The sequence below is a fragment of the Peromyscus eremicus genome, chromosome 1 (assembly GCF_949786415.1).
Source record: "Peromyscus eremicus chromosome 1, PerEre_H2_v1, whole genome shotgun sequence".
NCBI classification, from domain to species: domain Eukaryota; kingdom Metazoa; phylum Chordata; class Mammalia; order Rodentia; family Cricetidae; genus Peromyscus; species Peromyscus eremicus.
The window spans coordinates 178,838,837-178,863,457 of NC_081416.1; the positions used below are offsets into that span (position 1 = coordinate 178,838,837).

A 24,621-nucleotide genomic window follows, 5' to 3' on the forward strand; every position below is an offset into this window, starting at 1 on the left:
TTCCTCTTAGGGTCCTCCTTGTTTGCTAGCTTCCCTGGAGCTGTGGGTTGTAGTCTGGTTATCCTTTGCTTTACATCTAGTGTCCACTTATGAGTGAGTACATACCATGTTTGTCCTTCTGAGTCTGGGTTACCTCACTCAGGATGATATTTTCTAGTTCCATCAATTTGCCTGCAAATTTCATGATATCATTGTTTTTACCACTGAGTAGTACTCCATTGTGTATATGTACCACATTTTCTTTATCCATTCTATGGGTTGAGGGGCATCTAGGTTGTTTCCAGGTTCTGGCTATTATGAATAATGCTACTATGAACATAGTTGAGCATGTGTCCTTGTGGTATGATTGAGCATTCCTTGGGTATACACCCAAGAGTGGTATAACTGGGTCTTGAGGGAGATTGATTCCCAATTTTGTTAGAAACCACCACACTGATATCCACAGTGGCTGTACAAGTTTGCACTCCCACCAACAGTGGAGGAGTGTTCTCCCCATCCTCTCCAACATAAGCTGTCTTCAGTGTTTTTTATCATAGCCATTCTGACAGGTGTAAGATGGTATCTCAGAGTCATTTTGATTTGTATTTCCCTGATGACTTAAGATGTTGAACATTTCCTTAAATGTCTTTCAGCCATTTGAGATTCTTCTGTTGAAAATTCTCTGTTTAGCTCTGTAGCTCATTTTTAAATTGGATTGTTTGTTATTTTGAATTCTTTACATATTTTGGATATTAGCCCTATGACAGATGTGGGGTTGGTGAAGGTATTTTCCCATTCTCTAGGCTGTCTTTTTGTCTTATTGACCATGTCTTTTACCCTTCAAAAGCTTCTCAGTTTTAAGAGGTTCCATTTATTAATTGTTGCTCTCAGTGTTTGTGCTACTGGTGTTATATTTAGGAAGTGATCTCCTGTACCAATGCATTCAAGACTACTTCCTACTTTCTATTCTATCAGGTTCAGAGTAACTGGATTTATGTTGAAGTCTTTGATCCACTTGGACTTGAGTTTTGTGTATGGTTATAGATATGTATCTATTTGCAATCTTCTACTTGTGGACATCCAGTTATGCCAGCACCATTTGTTGAACATGCTTTCTTTTTTCCATTGTTCACTTTTGGCTTCTTTGTCAAAATCAGGTGTTCATAGATGTGCGGATTAATGCCAGGGTCTTCAGTTCAATTCCATTGGTCCACATGTTGGTTTTTGTGCCAGTACCAAGCTGTTTTTATTGCTATAGCTCTGTAGTAGAGCTTGAGGTCAGAGGATTGTGATTCCTCCAGAGGTTGCCTTTTTTATACAGGATTCTTTTAGCTATCTTAGGTTTTTTGTTTTTCCATATGAAGTTAAGTATTGTTCTTTCAAGTCTGTGAAGAATTGTGTTTAGATTGTGATGGGGGATTGCATTGAAGCTGTGACCGTTTAGTACAGTTCTTCATGTTGTGGTGACAACACCCTTGGTCATCAAATTTTTTTGTTGCTATTTTGTAACTATAATTTTGCTACTTTTATAAATTTTAATGTAAATATAGGATATGTCTGAGGGTCTTGAGTAACCCCTGTGAAGTGGTTGTTTGTTCCCAGGGGGTCTAGACCCACAAGTTGAGACTCACTGCTCTAGGCAGATCAGCTTGTTAGAGCATGTCTCTAATTAGTCAGTCCATACTGTGTATACATGCTTGAGCAGGGAGAAGCCTAGTGCATTTGAACAGTTTTAAGGACTTCCTGAAACTTTTGAGTTGTTTACTTCCTTGGTACTACCCCCTCCTCTCCATCTCTCTCTCCCTCACTCCCCTACACTGTGTGTGTGTGTGTGTATGTGTGTGTGTGTGTGTGTGTGTGTGTGTGTGTGTGTGTGTGCAGGTGCACATGTGTGCATTCACATGCAGGTACCTGTAAAGGCCAGAAGATAGCATTAAATCTCCCAGATCTGGAGTTACTAGCAGTTGTCGGATGCATACTGTGGGTACTTGGAGATGAACTTTGATTCTCTGTAAGAACAGTAAACATTCTTAACCTCCAACTTATCTCTCTAGCCACTGAGAGCATTTATTTTAAACTTGTACCTATGATCTAATATGTATCTATTCAAGGGAATATTTCCTGACTTGTGCTGGATGAAGGCAGCCTTGGAAAGTCTCCTGGACATTTAATTTTGTCACCAATTTTCTCTAGGGTAACATGATCATATTGAGGTGGAATTGAAGTGGAGACCACCTTGGAAACTAATTGAGTGAATTGGTATAGGTGTAGGTCAGTCCATAGTGATAGTGAAGGAACTGTTAAAACTCCTTAGTAGAAGCAGAGTGTGGGGGTCACAAGACCCATAAGTAGAGTTCCTTCTTGCTGTCCTCCAGCTACAGGTCAACTTGGGAGATGCTGGAGTATACAGGAAGTAGAAGACTAACTGCAGCTGAGACTCCATGATGCAGCTTCTATGATGGGGTGGGAGACTTTGTGGTGATGCAGCTCTTTGGGGGTCCCCCACACTTCTGGGATTAGACACCTGCCCAGTTCTTTAAGTCAATTGAATGAAATCATTAGTTTGTCAGGTTGGATTCTAGTGGAGTCATCACCTTGGTCTGCCATTGGTGTCCTGTCTGTGGTGAATAGACATTCATTCATGTCTCCCTGGGAAAAGTTAATGCAACCTGTCTTCCTCTCTGCCACCCTCAGTTTCTAGTTCCATTTTCATATTGACCTTTACCAGGTACCTTGGGTACTGGGACAATGTCAGACTTATTCTAATATTCCTGGCATGGATACCACCATCCATCACAAAGAAGACAATGAATATTTGCTTATCAACATGGTGGAAAAACACCCCAGGCTGGGCATGCCTTTGCCCTGTTCCTCAAGCCTAATAGCTTTTCTAATTTAGAAAAAAAACCTCTTCCATCTGTTGTTTAATTCCACAGAGATTTAGGGCAGTCTCAGAGATCCTCAGACACGGCTTAAGCTAGCCTTTTTGCATGTCTCCTGCCTGTGAGTACAGAAGCAACTTGGCATTGTCCAGACAAGAAGCTCAGATACACAATGGGTAAAGGGACAAGGAGGATCTAGGACTCTTGGTTCAGAACCAAGGACAGTGCCCACAGGCGCACAAGTCACCTAGGCAATGTCGTGGACCACTGAGTGCTGGATCCTTGGTCTTCATTGCTGAGAAATCCATCTCTGAGTGGACACTCAGACCATTTCAGCACTAATTAGAGACCATGGTAGAGGAACATTTTACTCACGCTTCTCAGGTAAGCAAACTGGAAACCTGGTGCTGGGACTGGAGAAGGAAGGGAGAAAATGAGAAAAGTGGTCGTTTAGAGTCACATCCTCTGTGTCAGATGCCTTGTTGAATCTTCTTGTTTTATCTCCATGAGTTCTCATCTCAGCCCTGCGATGTAGTTATACCCACAGCCCACACTTTAAGGATGGAGAAACTGAATACTGTCAAGCCTATGCTGAAAAGAAAAATGTTGGCTTTCATACTAGTTTAGGATCTTGAATTTTAGTTCTGGGTCACATAATTCTGAACCCCAAGTTCTTTCCACCATAACAAGATTTCTCTTGAGGATGAGTGAAGTAGAGTAGGTGGGTTGAGAGGTGAAAAGGGCACTTGCATTTTCAACTAGCTGAGGGGCCCTGACCAAAGTGTGACCATGTCCTTTTGTGTTAGCTGTGCAGTTTCTTTTTGGTTTGTCCATAAATTTACTGAGTTTTTGCCTTTCTTTCTATTTACTCACTGATTATTTATTACCTTATTATTTGCATGAGTATAAATTCAGAGGTACATATACCACAGCACATGTGTAAAAGTCAGAGGATAACTTATGGGAGGTCAGTTCTCTCCTTACACCATGTGATTCCCAGGGATAAAACTCATGTTGTGAAGTTTCATGGAAGGTGCCTTTACCTTCTGAGCTTAATTTTTGCATAGTTGTCTTCTATACAGCCACAGGATCTAGTTTAGAGGCCAGGAGAAAGAGAGCTTTATAGTACTGCTTCACACATGTGTAGACCAAAGCAATGATCATTAGCTTCAGAGCCAGGTAGACCTTGGCTTGGTTCCTGGATTTGCTGCTTATGATCTCAATGTCCTCAGTCAAGCTTCATCCCCTTTCTGGGCTTTATTTCTTTGTCTGCAAGTATATGCAGTAGTGTCTTACTCCCAAATGCTTGGCAATCTGGATTCATAAGACATTGTACATTCCATAAGAGTGATATTTATATTTGAATGCTTATGGCTTAATCATAGTAGGTAGTATTTATTGTTTATCATGTTTCAGAAAGTTGGCACATGTGAATTTTACTAGGCCAACACTAGAATAACTCATAATTTGTCCAGGAGGAGATGGAGCCTCTAGGAGAGCATGTAAGTTCTTCTACAATCACTGCTATTAATATCTAATGTTGGAGTTCAGTTCTATTTGGCCCTTACTTGATGGTGGAGGCATACATTTTCAATGAAGATAATCATATTTGTTTTCAAAAGGCTATGAAGTATCATATGAGTTAGAGTAAGTTATCCAGGTTTATCCACTAATGAAGAAGAACGTAGAAAGCTCTGTCTGGGGCCAAGTCTTGCTTATTTCTCTATTCTCACTGTGCCTTCCTGGGGCATCTCAGTGCTGATGCTGGAGGCATGCTTGTAAGATGAAACCACTCTCATTTATTTGGATTACGTACTTCACAGTTCTAGAGCTGCTTTAAAACTAGAACATGACTTTGTGGTGTTATCAACGGGACAGTAACTGGAAAAATATCTGTCACAGTGACCCACAGAAAAGAAAAGAAAATTTGATATAACCATTCAGTGCAGCTGTGGACACGAACAACTCCTCTAGGAAATTACCACAACTGATGCTCTAACAGATGGGGTTAATGTTACCACTGTTTTTAAATCAGCAGGTAGTCAGACACAGAGAGAGTCAGAGAGATGAGAATTATGCTGTACCTCAGTGTGTCCAGGGAAATGACTGACATCCTCAGTAGTATTAACAGACACTTAAAAGGGTTTGGTAAAATATTATTTGGTAAAATATATAAAAAAATTAATAATAACTTGTTTCTATAAACTTTACTTTTTATTTTCTTGTGCCGTCTCCACCACAGCTCATGGAAGATGATAGAGTTTACTTTTAGTTCTACAGAGGAAAAACTGAAGCTTGAATAAATCCAGCATGTTGAGAATTGAAATAGGCACACAAAGAACCATTTTTGACTCACGAGCCATTCTCCAGCTGTTCCACGTTGTGTCTCTTCTAGCTCAGTATCTATCAGAGCTCAGTGTGGTGGCTCACATCAGCACTCCCTACACTTGGGAGGCTTGCTGTGAGCTAAAGGTGATCCTGGTTTACACAGTGAGTTCTAGGACAGCCTGGACCACAAAGTGAGACACTGTCTAAAGTCAACTCCAAAACCAAGCCCAGATAATTCAACAACTAATGTAAATTGAGCCTGAGTCCCAATGATCTTGAATTCAATTATTGTGAAACTTCTGGAGGGAGAGACTGATGCTTAGAAAGCCACCCTTGATCCACCATACATTATGAAAGGGTATGTACAGCGCACTACATGAGGGACCTTGACTGAGTGTGGACGACAGAGGCCTGAGTAAGACTGACATCAATCAATGCAATCCCCCCCCTCCCCGGGAGGCTTACCAATTAGTTAGAAAGAAAATGACCAATGGAAAAAAATCAGTGATTTAATTTTTCCCTTAGATTTGTTCATTTTATTTTATGCATAGGTATGTTTTTTGCCTGTGTATATCCATGTACACCAAGAGTATGCCCGGTGCCAGTGGAAGTCAGGAAAAGGCATTAGCTAGCTAGTAACTGGAGTTGTGGGTGGTCTGAGCCACCATGTGGGTTCTAAGAACCACACCCAGTTCCTCTACAGCAACAGCCTGTGCTTTTAAACACTGAGCCAACTCTCCAGACTCCGCTCAATCATTTAAACCAGTAGCAATCACTTTTACAAGAAGACTTAAGGAATGGGATAAGGAATAATGACCCAGGATTTGATAGGAGACTTTTGAGAGAGGCCTCTCTGGGGACAATGTTTTAAAATGAAAAGCAAGAATGTGAAGTGTTTTCCAGGCAAAAGGAACAGCATGTGGGAATTTCCTAGGGCTAGAAGGAGCTTGGATCATTTGAGGACATGAAAAGGGAACCAGGGGGTCTCAGTTGATGTGCAAAGGAACTAAACCCAAGTCATTTAGGGTGAGTGCACTGGGGGCTAGAATCCTGATGATAACCCATTATGATGAATTGGGTGTGGTTCACATGTTGGTAATCCTAGCATTCAGGAGATGGAGGCAGAATGATCAGGAGTTCAAGACCATTGTTAGCTATGTACTGAGCTCAAGACTAGCCTGGGCTGCCTGAGACACTGTTTAAAAAAAAAGAAGAAATTGTATTGTGGAAGTTATCTACTGTAAGAATAATAAGGATGGATGGGCATTTTAAAGAGAAAGGAGTGATCTTATGTCAGATATGTTTTGGGAAGACACCACTAGATGATACACAAAGACTTTTATAGGTCAAATTTAGAAGCATAAAGATCCAATCAGAAATGATATCAGGGCTGGCGAAACAGCTCAAAGGGTAAAGGTGCTTGTAGCCAAGATCAATGAACTCAGTTTGACCCGGGGAACCTGTACGGTGGAAGGAGAGAAACGGCCCCAGCAAAAAAGAGTCTTATAACCCTCATACTCACACCCCAGACCCTCTGCAAAACACATAAACATAGGAAAAGTTTTTAAAGAAGTGATTTATGCAGTTGCGATAATGGTGTTGTTCTAGGGTGGGATAAGATACAAGGAAAGAGAGTTAGAAAAAAACTTTGTAGATGTATTTTGTTTTTAGATGGAGAAGTCACTTGAATTGGGCAACATGACAAGAGTCCAAGAGTTTGTCCTACTGGGCTTGTCCACAAGGCTGGGGATAAGGGATGCCCTGTTTGTCGTCTTCCTGACTCTCTACCTGTTGACGCTCCTGGAGAACACACTCATCATCTACCTCATCTGTAGTCACAGTGAGCTCCACAAGCCCATGTACTTCTTCCTGGGCAACCTCAGCTGCCTGGAGATGTGCTATGTGTCAGTCACCATGCCCACCCTACTCATGGGGCTGTGGACAGGGCCCTGCCATGTTCCATTCACAGGTTGTATGACCCAACTCTTCTTTTTCATCTCTCTCATCTGCACAGAGTGCACCCTCCTGGCCTCCATGGCTTATGACCGCTATGTAGCCATCTGCCGCCCACTGCACTACCCACTGCTCATGAGGCCACAGGTCTGCCTGGGCTTAGCCTTGTCTTCATGGCTGGGTGGGTTGCTAGTCTCAGTGATCAAAACAGCATGCATTGCAAGCCTGTCCTACTGTGGTCCCAATGTCCTCAACCACTTCTTCTGCGATGTCTCTCCTCTTCTGAATTTGTCCTGCACCCACGTGGCTCTCACAGAGCTGGTCGACTTCATCTCAGCCATCGTCATCCTCTGGGGTTCACTCCTTGTGGCCATGGCCTCCTATGTGGCCATTGGTAGGACAGTTCTGGCCATGCCATCAGCTGCTGCCCGCCACAAAGCCTTCTCTACCTGTGCCTCTCACTTGGTAGTGGTGGGCATCTTTTATTCAGCCACTATCTTCATCTATGCTCGCCCTAGCCGCATAGAAGCCATGGACCTCAATAAGGTGCTCTCTGTCATCTACACAGTGGTTACCCCAATGTGCAACCCCATCATCTACTGTCTGAGGAACAGGGAGGTGCAATCAGCTTTCCGTAGAACCATGCACTGGTCCTCAGTTTGACCAGGTACTTAAGACCATGAGGTGAGACATCAATTTACTACATCCTACTTTTGTGTTTAGATATAATTCATATACCATTACTTTGCCTTTTAAACACATACAACTTAGTGTTTGAATATTTTTACAAAGTAGTACAACCATCAACATTGCAATTTAATCATTCCCAGAAAAATACTTGTATATTTTGGAAGTCATTTTCTGTGGTATCTCTACTCCTTAAAAAAATCACTATCTACCTTCTATTTGTATAGATTTCCCTGTTTTTGATAGTTTGTAGACAGGGAGTTATGCAATGTCACCTTTTATAGATGACTCCTTTTACAGTTCATAATGCATTATGTTTCTGAATATTGTAGAAGGTATCAGTGAGTCATTTATTTCTGTGACCTAATCATATTGTTTAGCATGGACAGACTATATTTGTCCGTTCATTAACTGATAGTTTGGTTGTTTCCAATATTGGGCTATTGTGAATTGATGTTTGTGTGAACAGTTATTCATAACTTTAAAAGCTTCTATTTTTATTTACTTATGTATTTACTTTTTTATTTGTGTGTATGTATGTGGGTGTAAGAACCTGTATGTATGTATGTATGTGTATATGCATGCAGGTCCCTGAAGAGACCAGAAGCTAGAGGTTGGATCTCCCAGAGCTGTAGTTACAGGTCATTGTGAGCAGTCTGATGAGGTTCCTGGAAATTGAACTCCAGTTCTCTGTAAGATCAGCAAGTACTCTTACCACAGAGCTATCTTTCCAGCCTCATACTTCATAACTTTTGAGTGCAAGTGCATTTCCTGTTCTCTTGTTCTTATACCCAGGTGTAGAATGGCTTGGCTAGTCATATGTTAACGGAATGGCTGACTTTTTGAGCAACTGACAAACTATTTGGAAAATGTTTAATACCTTTACTTTTAAAACATACTTTTAAGTTACTTGAGATTCATATCTTAAATTCACATATACATTTTAAGTCTCTCACACATATATCTTTTGCAGATAAATGCATAAGGTGGGCTCCTATGGGGATGAAGGATACCAGTGACAAGGGACAAAGACTTCTGGGCATGGTGAAGGAGGACAAAGTGTGTATGAAAATGCCACACCAAAGTCATTACTATTTTAATTTTTGCAAGTTGTTGGTAAGAACCCCCCAAATATATGTTCAGGGAGGTGGTGGTATTTATAAAGAAGTAATTGCTGAAACAACGTAAGTGTTCAATGAATTTAAAGGCCCCATTGACCCTCACAGAAGATGTTAAATAGAAAATCACACCACCACTACATCACATTGGGGAAGATTCAGCTCGTTTTCACATCCTGGCCTCTTTAGATTTTAAAAAAGATAAACATATGCTTATGTATTTCTGGGTGACATACCAAATTGTTCAAACTATCTTGGACAGTAACTACTTGCCAGTATAAAATGCTCAAAACTAGTTGTAAACGCTGACTCAGGTCTTCACTTATGTGAATACCTCATAAGATAATTAAAAACACTAGAGCATAGAAAATGAAAAATGATGTTGATTGGAACATTGTATCAAGTGTCTGAAACCAGAATGAATGATAATATTCACCAATAAGACAATGACTGAATATATGATGTTATCTCCATATAGTGAAATGTGATATAAAAAGGATTCATTGTGGTTGTGCTTATTCATAAAATGTATGTAAAGTTTGTAACTTGAAATTTGAATTTTAGAGTAAAATTATAATTTAGAAATATTTGAGTAAGATGCCTTTAAACAAAGGTAAAATACATCTAATGAACATGTACACAGGGCTTTTTGAGAAACCAAGAAAGAATCAAGGACAGTGTGAATTTTTATTTATAAACTTCAATAATAATTAAAACGTATTAACGAAAACTGATGCAGTTGTCAGGGGATATTTAACAGTATGCATTATATATGTGAGTGTGTATGAATGTTGACTCAGAACATGACTGAAAGAAGCTTTGCAAAGAAAATAATTTAGGATGTTTGATGTACCTGTAAGCATCTTTATGACGTTTTGTATTTTAAGAGAGATTTATTTATTTATTCAGTGTGTGTGTGCGTGTGTGTGTGTGTGTGTGTGTGTGTGTGTGTGTGTGTGTGTGTACATGCACATGCACACGTACAGGTGCTCTCAGAGACTAGAAGATGGCAGCAGGGCATCAGATTCACATGGAGCTGGGGTTATGTGTGGTTGTGAGTTCCCTGATGTGGATTTTGGGACCTGAACTCAGGTCCTCTGCAGAAGAGGCCATGCATGCCTTTATGTACCGAGCCATTTTGTGCTTTTAATGGAGAACTATTGGGGGAAATTGAATTATAGATGTCCAATGATATAAACTATCACATCCACACAAATGGTGTCATAAATACAGAGCCCAAGTATATAGCTATAGTAACTCATAAGTATGTCACAAACTATGATGGTTACCTGTTGTCATGTCGAAAAGTTAGGTTACAAAACCATGTCTGGAGCTAGGAAGATGGCCCAGTGGTTAAGAGCACAGGCTGCTCTTGCAGAGGATATATGGGTTCCCAGCATCCACACAGTGGCTCACCACCATCTGTAACTCCAGTTTCAGGAGACCTGACACCTCTTCTGGTCTCTGCAGTCACTAGACACCCATGCAGCGTACATACACACATGCAGGCACAACACTCATACATAGAAATAAAAATAAATAAATCTGAAAAAATATACCCAGCTTCATGCAGTATGCTTATGTTTCAGTTTTTGAAAATACATTTGGAGGCTGAGGATATTACTCGGTTAGTTGAGCATGTGCCTGAAATGCACAAAGTCTGGGTTTGAGCCCAAGCTCTGCATAAATGGGGTGCATGCCAGTAATCCCAGAGCCTGAGAGGTGGAGGCAGAGGATCTGGAGTTTAAGGTCATCTTTGACTACACAGTGAATTCAGGGGTATCCAAGGCTACTTGAGACTCTCTCAAAAACAATTTTAAAAATGCAATTTCTGTGTAAGAACTAGAATAGATTTTAGAAATTATTGCCTTAAATGTTTAATAATGATTATCTTCATGTGGAAGCATGTGGGAGGCATTGCTTCTCACATTGCTGTCTGCTGTCAACTTACTCTGCTAAGCATGTATTTTTTCTATAATAAAAATATTTTATCATATTTTACAATGCTCAGCTAGTGGTGTTGGGAGACGTTTTAATTTTTTTGAGTCGGTGGAACTTCTGCCTCTTTTTTCTTGTCTTGTACCAAACACTCATGTTCTTGTGATACCCCTGAGAGGCCAAGTTCATACATACATCCTACAAATAGTTCCAAGTCTCCAGATTCTCGCCCTCTGCACATGGCATGTCACTCGCCATTTATTACAAGATTTCATAAATGCCTCATTATCTTGGGAGCAGCTGGAGAGCAGTGATTGGATTTCACATGCCTGTTTGATGGCAACATCTGATACAAGTCCTTGGTCCTGTTAGGAGATGCAAACTGTCTGGGAACTGATTTGGAACCAATGCTGCCTTTGGGTCACCTTCACAAGCCCCAGTACAACCTGATGAAAAGTTTCACTTGAATTTTTGCTCCAAACCCACAGAGACTAAGAGCCCTCCAAGGCCCGGCTCTTGGATTTAAGTTGGCCCTTCTGCTTGCAGCTGGCTGGAAGAACAGAACTCTCTTGAAAACACAAAAGTATTGAAATGTGGAGAGCCTACTTGAGAACTCATTGCCCAGAACTAAAGATAACTTTTCCAAACAGTTGGCTTTGAATTCATTGTCCAACCACTTAAGTCCAGGAGAGAAACTGGATGTTATTAAAAAGGAAGAAATAAGACCCACTTTGCCTTAATAGAGGTAAGAAGGTACAATCATGTGATTTCAAGGAGAACAAAATGTTTTCTGTCCTATAGGATGTCTATTGATGCTAGGAACAGCCTGGATGATACACAACTTCATTGGAATGATTCTCCATGGCAACCATAAGAATTCAAGGCCATCTATGAAACCAGAAAAGGCATTGAAGAGTAGATTAGCTGGAAAGAGGATGGGAGACTAAAGGGAAGAACTGGGAAGATGTGAATCTGTTCAAAATACATAATATATTTAAAAGTAGTTGTCTACACCTATCTTAACACTGTTTGCAATGAATACATACAATAATAATTTTAAAAGAAAATGTGATATCGCTTTTATCCTGCAGATGATTATGTGAGGGTTTTTTTTTGTTTTTTCCCAAGTGCTGGGAATAAAGGTGTATGTCACCACTGCCCGATGATTATGTGAGCTTTATAAGGCCAGAGAATATGCAGACAGAGACAGATTAGAACCAGCTTAGTGTCATTTATAAACTCTGTTCTTAAGTTGGCAGTGCTTTTCAAGCTGAGATTCATAAAGTCAACTTACTGGGTTAATGATAATATTAAATAATATTGGGTCAATAATAACATTAAAATGACACAGAATAGAACATCGTCAATCATGTCTGTCATAAGTGAAGACAATGTCAAACCTAGTCATGTGATATAAAGGTGAGTGTTGTTAAACTTTTAAAAAGGTGTCCTTGGTGTTTATGTATACATGCCATTGTGACATATTCATGATGGAAAATGCTTTCTTTTGTTATTCATATAAAATTACTTATGGAGCAATATTATAGCTTGCCGTGTCTAAGTCATGCAATACCTGGCACACAGGCAGCAGGTAAAAGCTATGATGCAGTGTCCTTATGTAACATATAATTCCAGAGAAGGTACTGTTAGATCTGGATATGGTGCCTCATGCCTGTAATCCCAGAAATCAGGAGGTAGAGGCACAGCTCAAGGTTATCTTTCACTATATAATGAGTTTGAAGCCATAATGGACTACATTAGATCAACTCTCACCACACATATATGTTTTAAAACATTTTTGACTTATCCCAGATAATCCAGTACCTTTTAAAATGCTGTCATCATTCTTGAGAAAACCAGTCAGGATCATGGGCATCTTACATTATCAGAGAGGAAGGTAATATAAAGAAGCCTCCAGGAGAAGTTATATCAGCTGCAGGATGTATAAATTGGAAAGGATGGAAGAGAAATGACCACGGGATAAGTAGACCAGGGAAGGAAATCATTCAACTGAGGAGGGAAAGTTTGTAGTGGAAGATAAGCGGGAACTAGTTTCGGTACCACGGACAGCTTCACGAACCCAGTGATGACCTGCAGGGTGCAGTCCCGGAAAGCGGACACGGTTTCAGCACCGGGGACAGCTCCAGGGTTGTTCACCTCCTGTTACAGGTACAGGACATCTCTGCTGCTGAGGCTGGTTAGGTGTCAAAGGAATCCATGCTGACCTGTACAAAGGCTGGTGCCCTGAAAACACTGTTAGCATCATCTTTGAGTCTCAACAGGCTTGTCTGGAAGAAGTATTGCGCTTCTGTATTTATACAAAATATTTTTTAATTAAAAATGATTTTAATTTTTGTGTGTGTACATATATTTATGGAGGGCAGATGATAACTTATGAGTCAGTTATCTTTTGTGTTATTGGGTCATTAGGCTGGGTGATGAGTTTCTTTACTCACTAAACTGTCTTGCTGGCTTAACATTTTTCAAACTTTTATCATCATCGTCATTATTTATTGTGTGTTTTTGTGCCTAATGTGTCAGGAAGCATGCAGGTATGCATACACATGCCTCAGCATGCATTTGACATTAAAGGACAGCTTTCAAAAGTCAGTTGTTTCCTTGCATAGAGGATTCCAGAAATGGAACTCAAGTAAATCTTCCCAGCCTCTAACATCTAACATTTTTTTTTCAGTTTTATTTTATATAAGTGATCAATACCAGTTGTATGCTTAGGCATCTTTCCTTTTGCTCAGGAGTATGCTTCTGAGATTGATCAGGGAGGATGCTAGACTCATTTACTTACAAGGTAGCACTCCATTATATAAACAAGGCTTGATTTATGTATCAGTTTTATTGGACGTTTGCAAACGGTACCAAAAGTGCTGTTGTTAATGTGACTTTTCATGCAGCAGCCACATTCTAAAATTTGTTAGATGGTGGTTACCACTTCATTTTCAGAGTCAACACTCACCTAGGCCCCCACCAAAGTGTGTGAAAAGCATAAGGTGAAGCTTAATGTGTCCAATAGTTCATCTTCACGACAGTTGTCTGGCTGTAAAAACTGGTATTTCATTTCAGCTTAAATTTCTATTTCTTTGTTTCCTAATAAGACGAGAAAATTTCCTAGTTTTAAGTTTAGTCATTTTTAGTAAAAGTATACTTTTAGGACAATGGATCTCAACCTGTGGGTCATGACCCTTTGGGGGGTCACATATCAGATACCCTGCACAGCAGATATTTACATTATGATTCATAACTGTAGCAAAATTACAGTTATGAAGTAACAATGGAAAAATTTTATGTTTGGGGGTCACCACAACACAAGCGACTGTATTAAAGGGTCCCAGCATTAGAAGGTTGAGAACCACTAACCTAAGATTTTATCTAATTTTTTTTTTGATTGGTGAAAAATCTGCTCTCCACACCAATCAACCAATGTCTTAGTATATTCTATGGAGAAATCCCTTGTCAGTAACATGCACTTGGGGTGTTTTCCTACCTTGTGACTTTTTTCTCTCTGGTGATCAGAACTTCACTGGATCTTCCAAACTTTAAATTTTATGAAGCAGAAGTTTTATTTTTTTTAATGTCAACCTCTTATTGAAAATCGATTATTTGCTCACAAAATATATCATGATGAGGGTTCCCCCTCCCTCTACTTTTCCCAGTTCCTCTTCACATCCTCCCCCATCTAGATCAACTCCTTTTCTGTCTCTCACTAGAAAAGAGATAATATTAAAATATAGCAAAATAAAATATAAGGAGATAAAAATGTCACAGCAAAGACAGACAGGACAATCCAACAGGAGGAAAAGAGCCCAAGAGAAGTCACAAGAATCAGAGACCCACTCGCTCACACACTCAGGAATCCCATTGAAACACTAAACTGGAAGCGATAACACATCCGCAGAAGACTTGGTGCAGACCCGTGCAGGCCCCGTGCTTGCTGCCTCAGTCTCTGTGAGCTCATATGATTATTGACGAGACAGACATTTTAAATGCTTTTCCTTTGTTATTGTTTTATGTACACCAAAGGCCATAAAGACATGCTTCTGCACTGTTCTCTGAAAGTCTAGAGGATGTTTTGCATGCATATATTAAAATTTGACAATTTCATACAGGTGTACATACAGGTGTATGAAGAGTTTCACCCCAGATGCTTTCTTTTATCTGCCTCACACTCCTGACTACCCATTTCTTCTTCCCAACTAGACCTTTCCTGCTCTCAGGTCATCCTTCTTGTGCAGTTCTTACGTAGGTAGCCACAGTTGCATCATGTTTAGGATTTCATTATCCTGCTGCGGACAGGACTTTATAGGACTCCTCCCCATCCTCCAGGCCCGACAATCTCTCGCTATCTATCTGTCTATCTATCTATCCATCTATCTATTGTGATGATATGTGTGAATTCTCTAGCCAGAGAAGCTTCTTCTTTGCAGTTGGTACCAGTTAATACAGAAACTTGTAACTGGCACAAATGCTGAGGATAAATGGCTATTCAGTGCTCAACCCTGAATGGGACATCCGCATTGGATATATAGTTTCATCTGATGAAAAATAGTGCACTTGAAGTGTGTGTGTGTGTGTGTGTGTGTCTGTCTGTCTGTCTGTCTGTCCGTCTGTATGTGTATGATGTAAGATTTTTCTTTATTTTTGTTTTGGTGTGGATAAATAATTATCCAGACACAGAGTTTTCTGATCCGTGTGGAGGGCTTTCCCACCATTTCAACACTCAGGTGATTTTTTTCTTCCTCATTATTCAGGGATTAAGTGTTACTTTCCTGCCCAGTGAATTGCTCTTTGACTCTTAAAATTGTCTTCTCCAGGCCTGGACAACTATAGGCATCCTAGGCTCCCACTATTTCTTTAGCAACCGTCCTCTGAAATTCTTTCTGTGTGTGTGTGTGTGTGTGTGTGTGTGTGTGTGTGTGTGTGTGTGTGTGCTTGTAGAAGGCAAAGGTTGACATTTGGTGACTTCTGAAGTCTCTCCCTACTGTAGTTTTGGAGACAGGGCCTTTCACTGGCCTATGGGTTACAAGTTTGGCTAAGCTATATGGCCAGTGAACTCCGGGGACCTACCCAGATCCTCCCCAAAGCCAGCACAGGAGTCACAGTTGTGTGACTACTCCGAGTGCCTACTATCTCATTTTTACATTTGACCTCTTATTTGAGGTTTTTTTTTTCTCTCTTTACCTAGAATACAAACATTTCAAAAGGTTGCAAAGACTCCTTTTCTCACTGTTTATTTCAGCTACCTGGTACAGACTATACACTAGATATTTGCTGCTGAATGGGCTGAAACACTGCACTGTCCATGCTTGACACTGTATCACATAGTGTTAGTGGCACAGGACAGGAAGGACCTGTCACAATTCCTTTGAACAAGTTACTTACAATTCATGAGCTCCAGTACAGTTGCATACATGCATGATTGGACCAATGTCTATGCATGATGTTTATTTAGAATACTCTGCAGACTCTAAATTATGCTTAATATGCATAGTTTCTTTCCTTTAAAAAGGCTGCTGGGGTGGAGGAGATAGATCAGTGGATAAAGGTTTTTGCTAAGCTAGCATGAGGACCCGGGTTTGGATATGCAACATTCACATAAACAGCCTTGTATGGCTTCAGGTGCCTGTAACCCCAGCATGGAAAGGCAGAGACAGGTGGGTCTGGAGACCTCATTGGCCAGCCAGCCTACTGGAAACTGTAAGCTTACAGTTCACTGAGAAGCTCTTTCTCAAGGCAAAAAGGTGGAGAGGAAGATACCAGATGTTCTACTCTGGCCTCTGCATGTACACTTATGGGTGCATATGCACACCAATGTGCATGAAAAACACATATGCACGTACACATGCATGCCCAAACACACTGATACACACCTACCCATGCACATACACAGATGCACACATACATATGAACAGATAAACAGAAACACACACACACACACACACACACACTCAAACAAACAAAACTATTGTCATTCTGGAAGAATTTCCTTTACCCAAGCTTTATGAGTCTTAATTGCTGTATTGTTCTAATAGAGGTGAGGAGCTGGAAAGATGGCCTCAAGCTTATTAGCTCTGGTTGCTTTTGCAGAGGGCACAGGTTCCATTGTCAGCACCTGCATGGCGATGCACAACCGTCCCTAGCTCCAGTTCCAGGTGCGTTATACTGACCTCTGCGGGCACCAGGCTGCACATGACGTGCATGCATATGTGCAGGCTAAGTACTCAGACACATAAAATAAATAAATCTAAATGCTCTCTCCTGCCCAAATTGTCCTTCACCTGGGTGGCCCTCACAGAGCTGGTCAACTTCATTCCTGCCTTCGCCATCTTCTGTGGTCATGTGGTCATGGAGGAAGATTGTCATGGAAAGATTACTATAGTGGCACCTTTTTCTACTAGTGACACATTTCCGTTAGAGATGAGCCCAGTTTAGAAAGACATACCCACAAAAGACTGTTGTAAGTCTTCTTCTATTTAAAATAGTGCACACAACCTCTGGGGTCATGAAGGGTTTCCAAAGAAAGAAATCTGACCCAGAAGCAATCACTTGAGGTCATCAAATGTAAGAAAATAACCACCATTCCTTATTTGATAAAACACACTCTCATCTATTGTAATACTTAAATATCATATGAAGGGGCTGGGTTGTGGCTCAGTAGTAGAGCACTTATCTAAGAAGGGCAAGGCCCTGGGTTCAATTCTCAGCGGTGCAAAGAAAACAAACACCTATAGAAACTAAATATTCACAATTGCTGAGGGCTTCATGAGGATGGATTTCATTGTTTAATTCTCTTTAGATTTTATTATTTTATAGTATGTGTATGACTGTTTTGCTTTCATGTATGTCTGTGTGCCACATGTGTTCCTGGGGCCCTCAGAGGTCAGAAGGTATTGGATCATCTGGAACTGGAGCTACAGATGAATGTGAGCTGCCATGTAGGTGCTGGGAACCAAACCCAGGTCCTCTGCAAGAGCAGCCTGTGCTCTTAACTGCACAGCCATCTCACCAGGCCCTCACCTCTGTTTTACCCATACAGTAATGGAGGATCATAAGGTTGGATGTCTTGCTTAAAATTTTGGACTCAGTAAATTCCTGTGTGAGTCTATTTTCCATTTCTGGTTTTGCAGTTTTCCAGTTTCTCCTTATTGCTCCACCTGCCCCAGATCAACCCCTTGCTAAGTTGATTCAGCTCTGAGAAGGTTTGACCATAGATGCCTTTATACTTCAGAACAGACCAGGGGCTTTATAAACCTATTTCTTTCTTTACTTAGATGGAGAGATCTCTGCAACTGACCAACAGGTCCACTCACCAGGATTTTATCCTGCTGGGTTTGTCTGCCAGGAAAGACATCAGGGATGGTCTGTTTGTTATTTTTCTGGCCCTCTATCTGCTGATCCTCTTAGAGAATATGCTAGTTATCTATCTCATCTGCAGCCACCATGAGTTACTCTACAAGCCCATGTACTTCTTCCTGGGCAACCTCAGCTGCCTGGAGATGTGCTATGTGTCAGTCACCATGCCCAGCCTGCTCCAGAGCCTGAGGTCCAGCCCTTGCCATGTGTCCTTCACATCCTGCATGACTCAATTGTTTTTATTCATTTCTTTCATTGGTACCAAGTGCACCCTCCTGGCCTCCATGGCCTATGACCGCTATGTGGCCATCTGCCACCCACTGCACTACCCACTGCTCATGAGGCCCCAAGTCTGCTGGGGATTGGCTTTGTCCTCCTGGGTGGGTGGACTGTTGGTCTCTGTGATCAAGACCACATGCATTGCAAGTCTGTCCTACTGTGGCCCCAATGTCCTCAACCACTTCTTCTGCGATGTCTCTCCTCTGCTCAACCTGTCCTGCACCCACATGGCCCTCACAGAGCTGGTCGACTTTATTTCAGCCATTGTCATCTTCTGTGGGTCATTGCTAGTTGCTCTGGCCTCTCATATGGCCATCAGCAGGGTACTGATCCGAATGCCTTCATCTGCTGCGAGCCACAAAGCCCTCTCCACCTGTGCCTCCCACCTCCTCGTGATGGGCATTTTCTACTCTGTGGTCCTCTTTGTGTATTCCAGGCCCAGACATATCAAATCCACAGACCTCAACAAGGTGCTGTCAGTCATCTACACAGTGGCCACGCCCATGTGTAGCCCAATCATCTACTGCTTGAGGAACAAGGAGGTCCATGCAGTGCTGAAGAAAATTCTCCATCTGTGCTGAGATCTTTGAGAGAGGTGATGTCCTCCCTCTCCTGGTTTGAAAAAATTCATGGCCAAATGCACACGAAGAAATTTCAAAGACAGAGAGAAATATGGCAGAATTTTCTGGGACAATGTGTAGAGACTTTGTATAATCAACATGAAAAATAGGAATATTATAGGGACTGATAAGATTGCTCAATGAGTAGACAATTGTTCTCAAGCCTGATGACCTGAGTCCCTGGGCCTTACATTGTAGAAGGAGCGAAATGACACTCATGGGTGGTCCTCTGATCTTTACAAGTGCATGGTGAATGCATATACTCCAATTCCCAAGACAGAAAAAGAAAAATTCTTACATTTAAAAGGGTTACTATTGCTGTGATGAAATACCATGATCAGAGCTACTTGGGGAGGAAAGGGTTTATAGGCTTATATTTCCTCATCACTGTTCATCATGAAAGGAAGTCAGGACAAGAACTCAAATAGAGCAGGAACTTGGAGGCAGGAACTGATCCAGAGGCCTTGGAAGGGTGCTGCTTACTGTCTTGCTCCTCTTGGCTTGCTCAGCCTGTTTTCTTACAGAACCCAGGACCACCTGCCCAGGGATGGCACTGCCTACAATGGCCTGAGCCCTCACCCATCAATCACTAATTAAGAAAATTCCCTATAGGTTTGCCTACAGTATGATCTTATGGAGACATTTTCTCAATCAAGGTTCCTTTTTGTTTAGATGACTATAACTTGTGTCAGGTTGACATAAAACTAGCCAGCAAACAAAGCAAGGAATGAAAGAGGGAAAGAAGGAAGGAAGGAAGAAATGGAGGGAGGAAGGTAAGGAGGGAGGGATGGAAAGGAGAGAGAGATGAAGCAAGGAAGGAAGGAAGGAAGGGAGAGAGGGAGGGAGGAAGGAAGGAAGAAAGGAAATATTCCCAAATAAAAACCAAATAAAAATAGTGTGAACAGAAATATTGACAAAGAAACATAACTGCTCAGTAAATACAAGGAAGGTGGGCATCCTGTCTTTTAAATACAAACTTGAGAGAAGATTATCATTTATTCCTTGCCTCCTAATACAAGTATGCTACATATATCTGTAGGTACAAATAGTGAACAAAATATATGTACAAGAATGGTTATTGCAAATTGTGACATTTAGAATAAATATCATGTAAATAAATATTTGAAATGATTGGAAATAAAGATCCACTTGAAGATTAATTACCTTTATAGCATATATATTGTGAAAAGATATGTATCAGCCCAAGATTAAACTGGATCTGTGGTGACTTGACATGGGGGAGAAAACCCGGTAGGTGATAGAGTTGAGAATAATAGAGAAATTTCATGACTGTCAATCCTACAAGACAATAATGACAATGAGTGATGGTGGTGATTGTTTACACTAATATGGCATTTAGAAAGTAGTCTGAAGGGATGTGCAACATAGTTAACAGTTGCTAGAAATGTTTAGTTAATGAGCACGACCATGAGAAACTGGTATTTTCTATTTTATATGCTTACTATTTTGCAGTAAGTTGATATTAGCTTTATCATCAAATTAAGTAAATTATTGAAAAGAGGAAACGAGCTAAATGCAGTGGCTCATGCCTTTGCTCTCCACACTCTGGATACAGTTCTCTGTGAATTCAAGGCCAGCCTGGTCTATATAACAAATTCCAGGCTAGCCAGAGCTACATGGTGAGATGTTCTCTGAAGGAAAAGGAAAGAGGAAATAAAAATGAAAGAATGACCTTTTGTGGAATGACTTGCTCATCATACTGGGAGATTTTGGAAATTTTTATTTTAAGCAGTAGTTTATGTCAACAGTCACTCAAGAGAAATGAGTGTGCTCTAACTATGTTCATGAGAATATTAATTAGTGATAACTGAGGGAAAATGAAATAAACTTCTTATCCTCATTGGCTCTTAAGTTGACTTAAAATTTACCAATTTTCAATGATCATTTTTGCTATAGACAGTATGATTCAGGTTCTCATGCTTCCAGGTCAAGTACTGTATCAACTGAATCATCTCCCCAGCCCCATAACTGACATTTTTTTCACAGAATGTGAATATATATTTGAATGACAGTATTCCACTATGACATAATAGTCCATTGTGTGAGTATTCTGTACACAGTTGAGCTTGTTGTTTGTTTCTTAGTGTACTGAGACAGAACTTCATGCAGTCCAGGCTGGCCTCAAACTCACTATGTAGTTAAGGATGACCTTGAACTCCTGATCCTCCTGCCTCCACCTCTGAATTTAATGTTTTGAATAGAGATGTTTTCAAATAGTTTTCAGTAAGAGCGTAGAATCTTTTGAATTTTCTTTCATAGCTGAATGGCCACCTGCATTCTTTTTTATTTTCTGGATGAAAGTTGCTTACATTGACATCATCACATAATCCGTAGAGTTTCTAATTTTTCATGCATATAATTAAATGTTCCTCAGAAGGTATCCTCACAATTTGGTTAAAACCTTTAATTGCTACTAAAATTTGTTTTGAAAATGTTTTCATTCACGTTTCAAGTTTGAGTCTGTATATCCTCAAAATATCCTCTGCCAACATTGGCTGACATGCATGGGTATCTCTTTAAATTTTTAAAAATAGTAACTGAGTGAATATTTTTTTCAAGTAAATCATTTTCCCCTGAGTTCTTCCAAAGTAAAAACTCCATTTGAAATACTACTGTAGGGGCTTGAGTGATGTTTTAGCAGTTAAGAGCATGTTCTACTCTTGCAGAGGACCTAATTTCAAGTTCCAGCCACCCACATCAGGTGGCTCACAACCACCTATAACTCCAGCTCTAGAGATCCAGCACCCTCTCCTGGGCCTTGCAGGCATGCACACACATGCATTATACACACACACACACACACACACACACACACACACACACATTCATACAAACAAATCTTAAATAAACCTATTAAAACATACAAAACAACCACCACCAAAAACCTGTTCACCATAACAGATGGAAAGGATGTTCGAGCTGGGGATGGTGAGGAGAGCTGGGAAATGCTGTCCTCTGGATGAGACAAGGCAATTGCTCTCATGAGCACACAGAAGCTATGGTTAGCAGCACAAGAGCTATCCAGTCAATATTACAGTATGGATGTGGGTGGGGCTCACGGGGCTCCTTTCTTAACCATGGGTCTATTGGCAACTGGTGCCTGTTAGAGAAAAGTAAGCCATTTTTCTTTAGGGATGTGGACGCTGGCAGGTTGCTAATGCTCATTTAGGCAGCTGTAGTCAGGCTCAGAGGATTAAGGAAGAGCACATAAAGGTTGAAGGACACAAGGAATTTGAGGGGGTGGGATTGGTCAGTAGGATCAAGATACAGTGTATACATGAATGCCATTGTCAAAGAATAAATAGAAGTATTTTTAAATTTTTAAAGTGATATTCACACTGACTGCCCCTCCCAGAACTCACATGGTGGCTCACAACTGTCTGTAACTCCAGTTCCAGGGTATTTAATGCTGCCTTTCTGGCCTCTGTGGGCACCAGTCACACACATGGAGTACAGAAATACATGCAAGAAAATATCCATAAACAAATAATAACAATTACATCTTTTTACAATATAAAAAATGTTCATAGCTGCATTAGACAAAAGATTTCCCCAAAGTAGAACCAACCCACATGTCTATTAACTGGTAAGTGAGCACATAGAATAGGGAGCATCAATACAACATAATGTCATTGGGTACAAACAGAAATAAAGTACTAATTAATGAGGCAATGTGCACAGCCTTCAAAATATGCCAGTCACAATAGCCACATATAACATAAACCCCTTACTATAAAAGATCCAGAACTGATGAATTTACAGAAACCAAATATAGGCTGTTAGTTATTGGGGTGTGGAGTAGTGAGTGGTGGGCGTTAGGAATGATTTCTAATATGGCTAGGTTTATCTTCAGGGCAAATAAAATGTTCTGGGTTTGACAGTGATGATGATTATGTAATTGGAAGCAAGCTAAGAAGAAAATACTACACTGTATTGTTTAAAGGTGAAATTCATGGTATCTGAATTGTATTTTAATAAAAAATAGATATTGGTAATTTAAGGTCCCTCCCACATGACTCAGTCATCTGGTCAACCTCAGGACCAGTGCATGGTTCTGTAGAAAGCTACTTGGACCTCCTTGTTCCTCAGACAGTAGATGACTGGGTTGCACATGGGGGTGACCACTGTGTAGATGACAGATAGCATCTTGTTGAGATCCATGGCTTCTATTCGTTTAGGACGGGCATAGATGAAGATAGTGACAGAGTAGAAAATGCCTACTACTACCAGGTGGGAGGCACATGTAGAGAAGGCCTTGTAGCGGGCAGTGGTAGAAGGCATGGCCAGAACTGTCCTACCAATGGCCACATAGGAGGCCATAGTCATGAGGAAGCAGCCCCAGAGGATGACAATAGCTGAGATGAAGTCTACCAGTTCTGTGAGGGCAACATGGGTACATGACAAGTTGAGTAATGGGGAAACATCACAGAAGAAATGGTTGAGGACATTGGGGCCACAGTAGGACAGGGTGGCAATGCATGTGGTCTTGACCATAGAGACCAGTAGCCCACCCAGCCATGAAGTCATGGCCAAGCCCAGACAGACCTGGGGCCTCATGAGTAGTGGGTAGTGTAATGGGCGGCAGATGGCCACATAGCGGTCATAAGCCATAGAAGCTAGAAGGATACACTCTGTGCCTACAAGGACAATGAAGAAGAAGAGTTGGGTCATACAGGCTATGAAGGAAATATGATAGATTCCATTCCACAGACCCATGAGCAAGCTGGGCATGGTGACTGACACATAGCACATCTCCAGGCAGCTGAGATTGCCCAGGAAGAAGTACATGGGCTTGTGGAGCTCACTGTGACTGCAGATGAGGTAGATGATGAGTGTGTTCTCCAGGAGCATCAGCAGGTAGAGAGTCAGGAAGACAGCAAATAGAGCATCTCTTATGTCCAACCTAGTGGACAATCCCAGCAAGATGAACTGCTGAACCCTAGTCATGTTGGCCAACTCCAGGGACCTCTCCATCTGTAGACAGACAAAGAAAATGGTTAACATTGCATCCCTGGTGATACACAGTGATCAAAAAATCTGGGAAGACATTTAGAGTGCTTGGAGATCCACTACATGTCTGTTGGGGTTGTTATAGAGAAAGACACAGCAGATTTATGGGGCACTGTGTGAGCATAGTATCTCACTCTTATTGAATCTGTGACTTCATACAGAGCACCCATGCCTGTTATTCCTGAGTATATATTAAAACCAAGCAAGTGCACCAGTGGGTGATAAAAATATTATGGGCCTTGCCAAGTGTGGTGGTTGTTTAATCCAAGCCCTTGGGAGACAGGGGCAAGCAGTTTTCTGTGAGTTAGAGGCTTGCCTGGTCTATGCAGTGAGTCCCAGGCCCGCCAGAGCTTCATAATACCACTGTGTCTAAAAAAAAATTATGAGCCTGGAAGATGGCTCAGTGGATTAAATGATGGCAACCAAGCATGAGAATATGAA

The 24,621-nt window shown here is 41.0% G+C and overlaps 4 protein-coding genes across 4 annotated transcripts in view; 3 read left to right on the forward strand and 1 right to left on the reverse strand.

The window, feature by feature from the left end:
* LOC131926295 (olfactory receptor 10A7-like) overlaps positions 1-24,621 on the forward strand; it is a 59,529-nt gene that overhangs the window by 9,952 nt on the left and 24,956 nt on the right. The window lies entirely within an intron of this gene.
* LOC131926304 (olfactory receptor 6Z7-like) lies at positions 6,861-7,805 on the forward strand. Its single transcript, XM_059281652.1, has one exon. It carries the CDS (start codon positions 6,861-6,863, stop codon positions 7,803-7,805), a length of 945 nt encoding a protein of 314 aa, XP_059137635.1.
* On the forward strand, positions 18,169-19,110 carry LOC131926315 (olfactory receptor 6Z7-like). Its single transcript, XM_059281664.1, has one exon. It carries the CDS (start codon positions 18,169-18,171, stop codon positions 19,108-19,110), a length of 942 nt encoding a protein of 313 aa, XP_059137647.1.
* Positions 23,206-24,144, reverse strand: LOC131926332 (olfactory receptor 6Z7). The gene has a single exon (XM_059281688.1). It carries the CDS (start codon positions 24,142-24,144, stop codon positions 23,206-23,208), a length of 939 nt encoding a protein of 312 aa, XP_059137671.1.